General features: G+C 54.0%; 4 protein-coding genes across 4 annotated transcripts; 1 reads left to right on the top strand and 3 right to left on the bottom strand.

Annotated features, from left to right (window-relative positions):
* VDBG_06826 (eukaryotic translation initiation factor 5) lies at window positions 1–1340 on the top strand (the record flags this gene model as incomplete). Its single annotated transcript, XM_003003218.1, has 2 exons — window positions 1–1002; window positions 1059–1340. The coding sequence occupies 2 exons, from the start codon at window positions 1–3 to the stop codon at window positions 1338–1340; spliced, it is 1284 nt and encodes a 427-aa protein (XP_003003264.1).
* Window positions 1341–1977: 637 nt separating this feature from the next.
* VDBG_06825 (predicted protein) lies at window positions 1978–4491 on the bottom strand (the record flags this gene model as incomplete). The annotated part of the gene is made up of 4 exons (XM_003003217.1): window positions 1978–2919; window positions 2975–3133; window positions 3408–4009; window positions 4086–4491. The coding sequence occupies 4 exons, from the start codon at window positions 4489–4491 to the stop codon at window positions 1978–1980; spliced, it is 2109 nt and encodes a 702-aa protein (XP_003003263.1).
* Window positions 4492–5080: 589 nt separating this feature from the next.
* On the bottom strand, window positions 5081–5905 carry VDBG_06824 (dephospho-CoA kinase; the record flags this gene model as incomplete). Its single annotated transcript, XM_003003216.1, has 1 exon — window positions 5081–5905. The coding sequence occupies one exon, from the start codon at window positions 5903–5905 to the stop codon at window positions 5081–5083; it is 825 nt and encodes a 274-aa protein (XP_003003262.1).
* An 839-nt stretch (window positions 5906–6744) lies between these two features.
* VDBG_06823 (conserved hypothetical protein) lies at window positions 6745–8129 on the bottom strand (the record flags this gene model as incomplete). The annotated part of the gene is made up of 2 exons (XM_003003215.1): window positions 6745–7282; window positions 7402–8129. The coding sequence occupies 2 exons, from the start codon at window positions 8127–8129 to the stop codon at window positions 6745–6747; spliced, it is 1266 nt and encodes a 421-aa protein (XP_003003261.1).
* Window positions 8130–10871: the final 2742 nt, after the last annotated feature.

The raw sequence follows: 10871 nt of genomic DNA, 5'->3' as shown, positions 1-10871 counted from the left end.
ATGGCTCTCGTCAACGTTCGTCGCGATGTCGCCGACCAGTTCTACCGCTACAAGATGGAGCGTCTCCAGACCAAGATTGAGGGCAAGGGCAATGGCATCAAGACCGTCATTGTCAACCTGACCAGTGTCGCCCAGTCTCTGGCACGCCCCGGCGCCTACCTCATCAAGTACTTTGGTTTCGAGCTCGGTGCCCAGACCAACATTGACCCCGCCGACGATCGTTGGATCATCAACGGTGCCCACGATGGCCCCAAGCTGCAGGATCACCTTGACGGCTTCATCAGCAAGTTCGTGCTTTGCAAGAAGTGCAAGAACCCTGAGACGGACGTCATCATCAAGGATGACCACATTATTCTTGACTGCAAGGCCTGCGGTCAGCGTACTGACGTCGACATCCGCCTCAAGCTCAGCGGTTTCATCCTCAAGAACCAGCCGAAGAAGGGCAAGAAGGACAAGGCCGAGCGCAAGGCCGCTCGCCGCGCCAAGCAGCAGGCCCAGGCCAACGGTGGCAAGGAGAACGGCGCCAACGGCCACGGAAGTGGCAGCGGTGGCGAGGGTTCCGAGAACGGCTCCAACGACAATGACGATATTGATGCTGGCAGCGACGACGAGTTTGAGAGGCTGAAGAACGAGGCTCAGGATGCCGAGCAGGAGGTCGAGGTTAAGGACCACGAGTGGGCCGTCGACATGAGCGAGGAGGCCGTCAAGGCCCGTCAGGCTCAGCTTCCCGGCGAGTTCAAGCAGAAGCTCAACATCGGTGACGACGAAGATGAGGATGGCGAGGGCGGTGGCAACACCGTCTACGATCAGCTCGGCGCCTGGATCATCGAACAGACTGAGGAGAAGGGTAGTGTGGACAAGGTTGACTCGATCGAGATCTTTGTCAAGGCCAAGGAGCTTGGCATCGAGGGCAAGCACCGCGCCGTCCTGGTTCTGGTCCAGACCATCTTTGACGAGAACGTTCTCGCGCAGATCACCAAGCGTGCTCCCATGCTGAAGCAGGTTCGTACCGTCCGCTGAGTACCCTTTGCAAGACACAACGCTAACATTGCGTCTAGTTTGTCACCTCTGAGCGTCACGAGAAGGCCCTCCTTGGTGGTACGGAGCGTCTTATCGGCTCTCTCATTGGCGAGCACCCCGATATCCTCGAGAAGGTCGTCAAGATCCTGCAGCTCTACTACAACCACGACCTCCTCAGCGAGATGTCGCCGTCAAATGGGGTAGCAAGGCAGCAAGAAGTACGTCGACCTCGCCACCTCCAAGAAGGTCCGCAAGGCCGCGGAGCTTTCCTCACTTGGCTCCAGGAGGCTTCCGAGGAGGAGGAGGAGGACGACGAGTAGATGTACGACTGTATGTCTCTCGGCCTTCGAGAATCTTCGCCTTGATGCCTGGTTCTAGACCACTCAAGGATTTCGACCTCGGCGTTGTAGCTGCGACTCCGCTCAGTTTTATGTGGAAGGGATTGGAACGGCGTAGCTTAGATTGACAATATACGCTTCTACAATCTCATCACTTCTATCATTGCTTCTCTGCAAGTTTGCTTTTGAGTGCTTATAAGGTTTGATGCTGCCATAAAGTGTACCCCTGGTTTCTCACATGGGCCACCAGTTTGGCATGACCTTGTTCATGAAGACGTGACGCGCAATAGAAGAATGTCATGCGCCGTTGAGATACATGGCATGCCCACCAGCAGCCTTCTGAAACCTTTCTCCGTGCCACTCGCCGTACGTCCATGACCCACCTCGAATGCCTCGCCGCGATGTGATACCGTCACCATATGGTGATTTTGTTGCCTCCCAAGTTGCGCGTCTAGGAATGCCAAGTAACGCTGTAACAGAGCTGTAAAAACGCAATGCAGTTCAAAAACCCTCAATAGAAGTGTGGGTACTGTACGGAAATAAGACGATGGCAAAAGAAAACTAATCACCACCTGATGGCACGTCGCGCCTGGTCTCGCCCTTGACGACTCGCAGTCAACTACCACTGCGTGTCCGGGACGGCTTGCGCCGCCGTGGTATCGCCCCAAGGGAAGCCACCATTCTGCTCCTTATTGGGCGTTGAATCCCAAGCTCCCGGCATCTTGCTCGAAGGGTCGTCACCACCAGTGTTGCCCTTGCTCCAGTCGTCTGTCGGGCCCCAGACGTGGCCAGAACCAGCGGCGTCTCCAGGTGCACCAACTGGGCCGGCATTGTTAGTCCAATCTTCAGCATCCGCAGTCAGTTTCTGCGATTTGCTGGACTTCTTCGAACCCCCAGAACCACCCGACTTGTTCGAATTGCCGCTGCTGCAGCCGACATTATTGCTCGAATCACACCAGGCGTCAGCCTGCGGTTTCGCCGCGCTGCGATTCGACGTCTTTGAGCCTTTGGAATTGTTGGAACTAGTAGCCCATTGCTTGTTGGTGTTATTGTCCCAGTTGCGGTTCCAATCTGTTTCATTTTCGTTACTGTGACCATTGCTGGTGGCACCCCACTCTCCACCATTCGCGCCAGCCCGGGATGAATCGTTGTTCGCAGTCCATGTGGCTCTGTTGGATCCGTTCTGGCTTTCATTACGGATATCACTATGTCCATCAGTCTGCTTCCAATCAGGTCTGCCCTGACCGTTCCTGTCAGCAAAGGCTTTCACGTGCGTAGGGCCCCAAGATAGGTCCTGATGCTTTGCCCTCGAGCGGTCGTTGCTGTTATTGCTGCCGTTTGTACTTCCTTGCCGAGCCTCATCGCGATTATACATGGCAGGGCCCATGTTATTTTGTAGGCTCCCGTCCCAGTAGTCCTTGGTGCCAGGGGGAATGCCGCTTTTGGACTTCCCCGGGCCTTTGCCCAGATTTGCGTACCTCTCCCGGCCCTCCTTGGTCCATGGATCAGGTCGAGCCGCATACGAGTACATGTTAATGTTTATAGGAAGTGAAGGGGATACCTGAAAGCTGTTAGGACACTTCGATAAGATGGAAACGCTTCTGTTAGAGGCTCACCTGCTTAGCGCTAACCGGCGGTCCAGTTTTGGTGTCCCAAGCTCTGTCCTTGTCCCCAGCTGTCATTGAGGGGATGCCGCCATTCAGCGCACCGGACATGAAGGGCGGCGACATTTGCTTTATGGGCCCATGAGACCCCCTCCTACCCGCAAACGTATCCTGGACCCAAGGAGTTGGGGCAGGAGCGCTCCGAAACCGTCAGGCCCGAAAGGGGCTGTGGGTCGCCAGGCCGTGAGCTAAGTGAGAAGGAGTTCCAAGGGGCTTGACCACTGAATTGCATGTCTCCTGGGTTAGAGGGTTGGTGAAACCCTTGTTGCCAGGGGTTGCTCGCAGGATGCGGCATACCGGCTGGCAAGTTCGCTTTCGTGAGGTCTCTCCGCGGGTATAACATGCCGTGTGGATTGCCATAAGCAGGACCATGATAGACACGTACAATGCCATGCTCACCGCTATGGTAGGCATTCGGTCGAGGATCTTCGGCCCCCTCAATGGCGTGTTCGACCTGCAGGACCTCGGCGCGAATTGGCATGATAAGGTTGGGTAGTCGTGGATGCGGCTGGGGAAAGCCTTCGGGCCTTAGCTTTTCGAAGCTCGAAGCCACGGATGAAGGCCCGTTCTTCTTTCTCTCCTTGGCCTTTCGATCTTTCTTGCTCATCGGTCCGACATTGTTGTCCTTAACGACAGCCTTGTCCTTCTTGTCCTTGGGCTTGGAGTTCTTGTCGGACTTTTCACCCTTCTTCTTGATCTTTTTCTTCTGGGACTCATCTTCGCAGTCAGAGTTCTTATCGCTTGCTTCGTCTTCCCTACCCACTCTTCTTTTCGAATGTTTATTCTTTCTGTCGGTTTGACTTTTATCGTGCTTTTTCTTGTCGGATTCTGCGTTCTCCGAGTCGGACGAGTCGTCAGCAACGGCAGAACTGGACTTGTCCTTCTTCCCGTTCTTATTTTTCTTATCATTCAACGTCTCTTCATCGGAGCTAGATGAGTCGTCTCCTTTGGCCAACTTGGCTTTTTTTTTGGTCTTCCTGTTCTTGGCTAAGTTGGTATCAGTATGCGCAGTATTCTCTGCCAGAAACGCCAGGATGTAGCAGGTTGCTTAGAAACAGCTCACCTGAAGCCTTGTCGGCTGACTTATCACCAGACGTCTTCTTAGAAGACTTGGACGAGTCAGAGCTCTTAACAGAATCCTCAGTCGTCTTACTCTTAGATCTGGATCCTTCAGCATCGGAGGCTTCCGAGTCGGATCTCTTCCTGATGACGGACTTGCCAAGCTCCTTCTCGAATCGGACCTTCTTCACCATCGTATCGGTCTTTTTGGCGCCACTAGAACGCGGGTATGTGATCTTGAGCGTGTCTTCCTCAGACTCGTCGTCGGTGGAAATTTCAACCCGGAAGCGCTCCTGTCTGCTGCGGCTCGCTTGCTTCTGTCGACGACGCTGCTGCTGGGCGTGTATCTCCTCAACGGTGAAGCCCAGGGCCCACTCGCAAAGAGTAGGCGTTCTCTGTTTCTTGACCATGGTCCAGAGTATTTCAGCAGCCTGGTGTAGATGGATAAAGATGCTGTAGATTGAGGGTCCCCGAATTTGTCGCTGCCACTGTCGAATGGCTTGCCGTGAATCCTAAATTGAATGTATCAGCCAAGCGCGAGGATCCCAGAGAGAATCTCAGAGAGATGCGCCGAGTGTATTCCTAGCGGGTTCGGCCTCGTTTTTCATACTTTACCTGAACTAATGTGATGCAACGCTTCTCATGGTGTTGTCGGCACGTTGAAGGTGCAATCCACAGCTTCAGTGTCGGGCTGGTGTTACGGAAGAGTTAGAAATCCGAATGCCAGGGCGTTTGGATAGCTGTACACAGATGACGTCTCATTCGAGAATCTAAGAAAGCAGGCACGCCATTCTGGCATCGAGTGCAGGAAGGAGCAGGTTTGTCCGCCCGCGAGCTGCCACTAGCTCGCGTAAAGGTCAGGCAGCTGCATTGAAAAACACGCGCCAATACTGAATACAAGTGAGAAAAGAGAATGACGAAAAGGGAAAAGGCCTCCAATTGAATATAACCGCTGCGCTCAAATGACTAAGGCCTCCGATTATGTCTCTAGCTTCTTGTTCACAGCTTTGCCCTTTCTGCCAGCTCCTGCTCATGCCACTGCTTGTTGATACGCCCATTCTGCCAGTACCTGAACAACCCGACCAGGATCGCCAGGGGTGGCGCCCCGAGAAGCAGTAAGTTCCACCACCCGGGTGACTTGGCCTTGATCCCCTTGATGGCTTCGCCGATCTGCTTCTCCAGCTCCTCCCTTGACCCGTCATTCCAGAGTACCAGCCCCTTCCCCTCGCCCCTCGCCTCGCACCGCCTCGCCTTCTCCCGGACGTCACCCTGGCTGATGACTCTGTTCCTCGCGTCCTCCCCGCTCAGATGCGCGTCTCGCGCCCTCAGTCTCGCCATCTGGACCTCCGGGTCGCGCACTGCCACGACAGTGACGATGCCGCACATGCGGTCCATTCCCGCCTCGAAGAGCAGCGGCACGTCGAGCACGACGGCCCAGTTCCCGCGCAGGTAGCAGCGCAGAATGGCGCGGTACATGGCCCATCGCACAGCGGGGTGGACGATTCCGTTGAGCACGGCGCGGTCGGCGCGCCGCTCAGGGGTGTCGCCGAAGACGCGGCGGCCGAGGGCTGGTCGATTAAGGGGACGGCCCTTGCCGTCTGGTCCACGCGCCGGCATGGTCTCTGATGCTGGGACGAGAAGATCTGATGTCGAAGAGGCAAAGTGCGAAACGATGGCGGCGTAGCCGCTCGTGCCAGGCTCGACGACCTCACGAGCGAGGAGGTCGGCATCGATGATAGGGATAGAGTAAGGGGGTTGGGAGAGAATCGAGGACACGGTCGATTTGCCCGTGGCGATGGAGCCCGTAAGGCCAATGAAGAGCATCCTGGCTGTTGGACGTTGGGTCTTGGTAATTGGGAAGGATTGGATGATATGGCTGTGGTCTGCGACTTTGGGCAGACAATCTTGTAACAAAAGCTACCTTGACGGATCAAGAATTCCCACTCTGATGATAAGTACCTCAATCAAAAAGATGAGATGAAGTAAGGATGATGGTCTGATCGATGGCGTTGATGATCGGATCTGGTGGGGTCCAACTTACCGAGGTCTAGCGTTCCACCCCGCCAAACCTTGAGCCTCAAACAAACCTCATTTCAACGTCACCGTCACAAGCTCCGTCACCAACGAGCATTTCGGTACACAAAACGTTCTCACGGGATATCTTCGTGAATTTCCTGTCAATCTCGTTCTGGCCTGCATCCTTGAATCATCATTCATTCGCATCGAGCATGTTCCAAACCCTACCCAGAGCCTATTCACCTTCCCGACTGGCGACTGAACGCTGATCTGCAAGTCGCGGATGGAGCTGTGGCCCTCTGGCATCTGCTCTGAGGTGTCAGTCAGGTATTATTATCAAGTATGGCTGACAAGCAAACGAACATGTCTGTGATTGGAATCACGCCGAAGAACTGTGCAGTGCGCCTCCAGCGCACGAGGAAACCAAAGCGAAAGCAAAACCTGATCCCTGTTTCAATACCGTGTCAGCGTAGAACACAGTGGCAAAAGATGAACTCTGAAAGTACCATTGTGGACAAAAATACCCTAGGGTGTAAAGCCAAACTTTGCATCAGCAACATATGCCTAGCCTAACTGGAGCAGCGTGAGCAACGGCTGGAATTGAAGCAGCAAATACGTACTTACCTTATGCTATGCGGAATCGGTTCCTAGTTTGGAAGACGGACGGCATAGAAATAGCCGCCCTCAGAGACGTACCAGCGGCAATCGCCGAGGTTGTCAATAGTATACCGGTTGCGCTGGGTCCAGTTACCATCCACCTCACGAACCGGGTAGTAGCGCGAGGGGTCGTCATCGGCAGGTTTAAAGTCCTGGGGCTCATAGAGGCCGTTGGCGTAAGCGAATTGGGCGTTCTCCAGAGCCACCTCGCCAGATGTACGACCGACGCCAGAAACGTCGGGAGGAAGATGGAGAGGGTTGTTACCTGCGACCAGCATGCTAGGAGGAGGGGCACCAGGGGGGCCGCCACCGCCACCAACAACGCCGCCAAAGCCCATAGCTGCGTGAGGAGGACCCATCACCATGCCGTTACCCATGACGGGGTAGCCAGCCATGCCGGGCTGAACCATGGGAGCATTCATGACCATGTGCTGGGGGACCATGCCGGGGTTGTGGGGCATGCCAGGCTGGAAGGGGACGACCATGGGAGGATGAAGGCCCATCTGGGTTCCAATATAGGTAACGTTACTGGGCTGCTGCTGTAAAGAAGGCATGTCAGAAAAAGGCCATATCGGATCAAGACAAAAATGAAGACCAGGCATGGAGCTGATTTCTCTCAACCACTTGGCAGGAACATCAAACCCTACATGGGACGACTTGCATAGTAATGATAGTAGACGGGGCTGTTGTTGGGAAGGATGGGACGGTCGACCAGATATCCAGCAGGCGGGAAAACAGTGCGGGGAACGAAGAAAGAAGGATCGTTACAGACATTCTGACCATGGACAAAGTAGGCCCCGTTGTCAAATCGAGGGCGGTAGACATGAGTCATCGGTCCATAGGTCGTGTCAGGAACGGGGGGCTGGTAGCTGGGGCCAGCAGGGCGAGGGCCGCCGAACTGGTAATCGGCCATGGCTGGGTCGGGGATGATGTGGCTGGGGTTGGTGTTGAGCGGAATCTGATCGATGGTCGGAAGCTGGTTGCTGCCGGGGCTCTTGAGGTTGGCAGAGAAGTTGATATAACCAGCAGGGCCAACTGAGCGGCCAGGGTTGGTCGAGAAGTGTGTTCCGTATCTGGCCCCGTGCGTAGGGTTGGCGCCGATGATGGGAGCAGGACGGTAAGTTTTGTTGGTGTTGTTGTTTCGGTTGCCGACGCGGTCACAGCCGCTTTTATGCTTTTCGTCGGGCTTCTCGCTTCCGGACGAGGAAGGAGCGTCTCCTTCACGCTCCTTCGCCTTCTCCTTCTGCTTCTGCTTCTGCTTGCCGTTGCTCAGAGAACCAGAGCCAGAAGCACGGGCCTCATCTTCGTCGTCCGAAAAATGAACCTGGTGATAGGCTGCCTCCTTCTTCTTAGAAGGCTCGGTAGCTTTGGTCATGGCGGAAGGTGTGCGCGTTGTAGCCATCCGGCCTTCAGTGTCCAGTCTGATGTGGTGGTGCGAGGCTTCTTGGTTTTGAGGTGCGTGACAAGAAGGCAACGTCACGTGGTGGTGTTGGAAGCAAAACAGTCTCGACAAGGGACTGTCTGAAATTCTTTTGTTTCTTGGGGTTATCTCGTGGAGACACTGCTGCTGGAACCAAGATAAAGGCGGCTTCAAGATCGGAGCCTGTCGAGCTACCTCGACGTCGCCCCGGATCGCCCCGACAAAGTACCATTTTGTGCCCGCAAAGCAGATGCCACATTCACAACTAGAAAGAAGGTCCTGACGCCTAAGCCAGCACAGCCCGCAGCAGCTGTCACACTGGCTACAGTGCTCAAAGACTCCGCTCAAAGGCGAGGAGAGCAGCCAGTGAAGTCAACTGATCCTGATGCTGATGAGATGCAAAAACAAAAGCTGCCTTTCTCCTACAATTCTCCAACAGAGCTTGCCGAAAATATACCCTAGGTAGGCCAGACCCACGAGTCAAAGCCTTCCAGCATCCCCTCATTGTTCAAACGTTGCCGCGAATATTCACTTGAACCCGCCATACAGCAGAGGGCACAGACTCGATCGAGCAAGAGACTCTAGGGGGCACTCGTGTGACACAAAAGAGAAAGACACATTCACCTACACGTTTGAGCACGTAACGGCCATTCTCTGGCACGTATCGCCATTGCCGTGGGGGCGCCTCTTCCTCGTACGCGATGTCGGTGAACTTGAAGCACATGTTGGTTGCTCTGTTGCTGTGCAGGCCTTTGGCAAGTCCAAATCGATTGATCTAATCAGACGTTATCACTGTATTTTTCGGACAGTGCACAAAAATGTTGAGAGGGGATGGTTTCAAGGAGGAAGGGTAGGTGCTCGAGGTTGGGCAAGTTCGCTCGTGCGGGGGCCGGCTCTGTGTGTGGCTGAGGAGACTGAATCATAGATATGGGAGGGGAGCTGCCCTATGGCGAGGCATCAGGCCATTATTCTTTCCGGTTTGCCATACCCTTTGCCATTTATCAAGATTAGCTTGGTACTTAATATTCTACGCCCAGCTCTGAGTATTGCAAACCGCCCAGGACTCATCTGGTGGTGAGTATGGTAAGCCTTTACGCCACTCATTCTACAATTCTAGGCCATGCAGGAAAAGATCTTGGGCTTAAGGGGTGATAGAGATTCCATCCTTGCCAAGAACTGATTCATATGATACAGTTGTTCTGTATGCACAGCTGCTCATTTATTCAGCACCGCCCCTCGTGAGTCGTAATGGCTTTGGCATGGCTCCCCTAAGCCCTGAGTTCAGTTTGTTCATTCAACAGTCTTCTCACGTCCTTACTCCCAGAATCAAGCAGTGCGCGGCATATCAGGAATGAAGGGGAAGCATTCACTCGTTCCAGTATCACATTTCTTCGGCCAAGGCCAGATTTCTCCCAACACAGTTGTGTTTTGAGCAATTTTCTGTTAGAGACTGTGAAATCGATGGCCTCCTGCTGTGTCTGTTCGGTAACGTGTCTGGTGAGGTGATTCATCGTCCCCAGCCGTACCCTAAGATCTCTGCAGAAAGCATGCTCGGGCCGTCGGGCTGGTGAGGTTTCAATAACGTATTTGTGTAAGGATTGAATTTGAGTAGACATGCTTGATTGTGTGGATACTTTCGGGTATACATAATTTCGGTACCTCAATGGCTCTGTGAACCTAGGACTCGGAAATAGGCATGGCGATTTCGCTTTGAAGTCTCCAGCGTGCGGCCATCTTGATCTAGAAACTGTTAGCAACCGAACAGCACTGCGAGGGTGATGAGCTGTGCCTTCTCGGGGACCCCACCTTTTTTCTGAAATGCCTTGACCTTTGCCCTCCGGATCAAACACTGCGGCTATCAGAGGAAGGCCGTGCAGGAACCTACCCTCGCTAGGAAAGATACATTAATAGTAGTCGTTCCACTCATACAAGTATCGGATTTGAGTCCCGCGTCGAAGAGATTGTCAAATTTCCAGCTGAACACATCATGTGAATGCGCGCAACATAGACTCTGTCTGATAATATATGCCCGAGTCCGCTTCTCAATAAGTCGGTACGAGTATGGCTCCTTGGCATTGCGGTTCCAGAGGACGAAGGTCAGGTTGTAAAAGGTCGCCGGATGACCAGTATGGCGCATGAGGTTGCCAAAGTTGCAGCCATCGTAGCGCTCATATGTGGCTCGGAGATAGTGAAGATAAGTGACAAGGGCGTCGAACTGGTCGTGAACTGCTCCAGTAGTGCGAAGCACTGGTGTCTCGGGGCTTGCCGTGGTGGGGTTCGATTTCGCCGTCAACTGTGGTACTGAGGAGGGCGAGACTGGAAAAACTAATATCGTAGAGACTGCGAGTGAAGACCTGGCTATAGTGAACAAGATGCCATCCACAATATGGACCAGTGATTGTGGGATGTGAATTCAAGCTCGTTAAGCTTGTCTCAGACCAGATGCACCTCCTGGTCGATGCTCATCTGCAACAGCAGATGGCAGTCACAAGCGCCACCGTGTTGTCTTTCTACAAGAGATTCTATTTCCATGTGAGCAAGCACCACATCCCACCACGCTTTCCAGAAAATGCACTTGTCACGAGACACACTCACTTCAGCTGGGGTAACAAAAGTCTGTCATTTCGACCGTCCTGCCTCGCACGGCAGGATCCGACCAGCCTGTTACCGTCCGATGCGTTCTTCTAGCGCTCTTCC

This window comes from Verticillium alfalfae, genomic scaffold (assembly GCF_000150825.1).
Source record: "Verticillium alfalfae VaMs.102 supercont1.8 genomic scaffold, whole genome shotgun sequence".
Taxonomy (NCBI): domain Eukaryota; kingdom Fungi; phylum Ascomycota; class Sordariomycetes; order Glomerellales; family Plectosphaerellaceae; genus Verticillium; species Verticillium alfalfae.
This window is presented reverse-complemented; position numbering and strand designations above follow the sequence as displayed.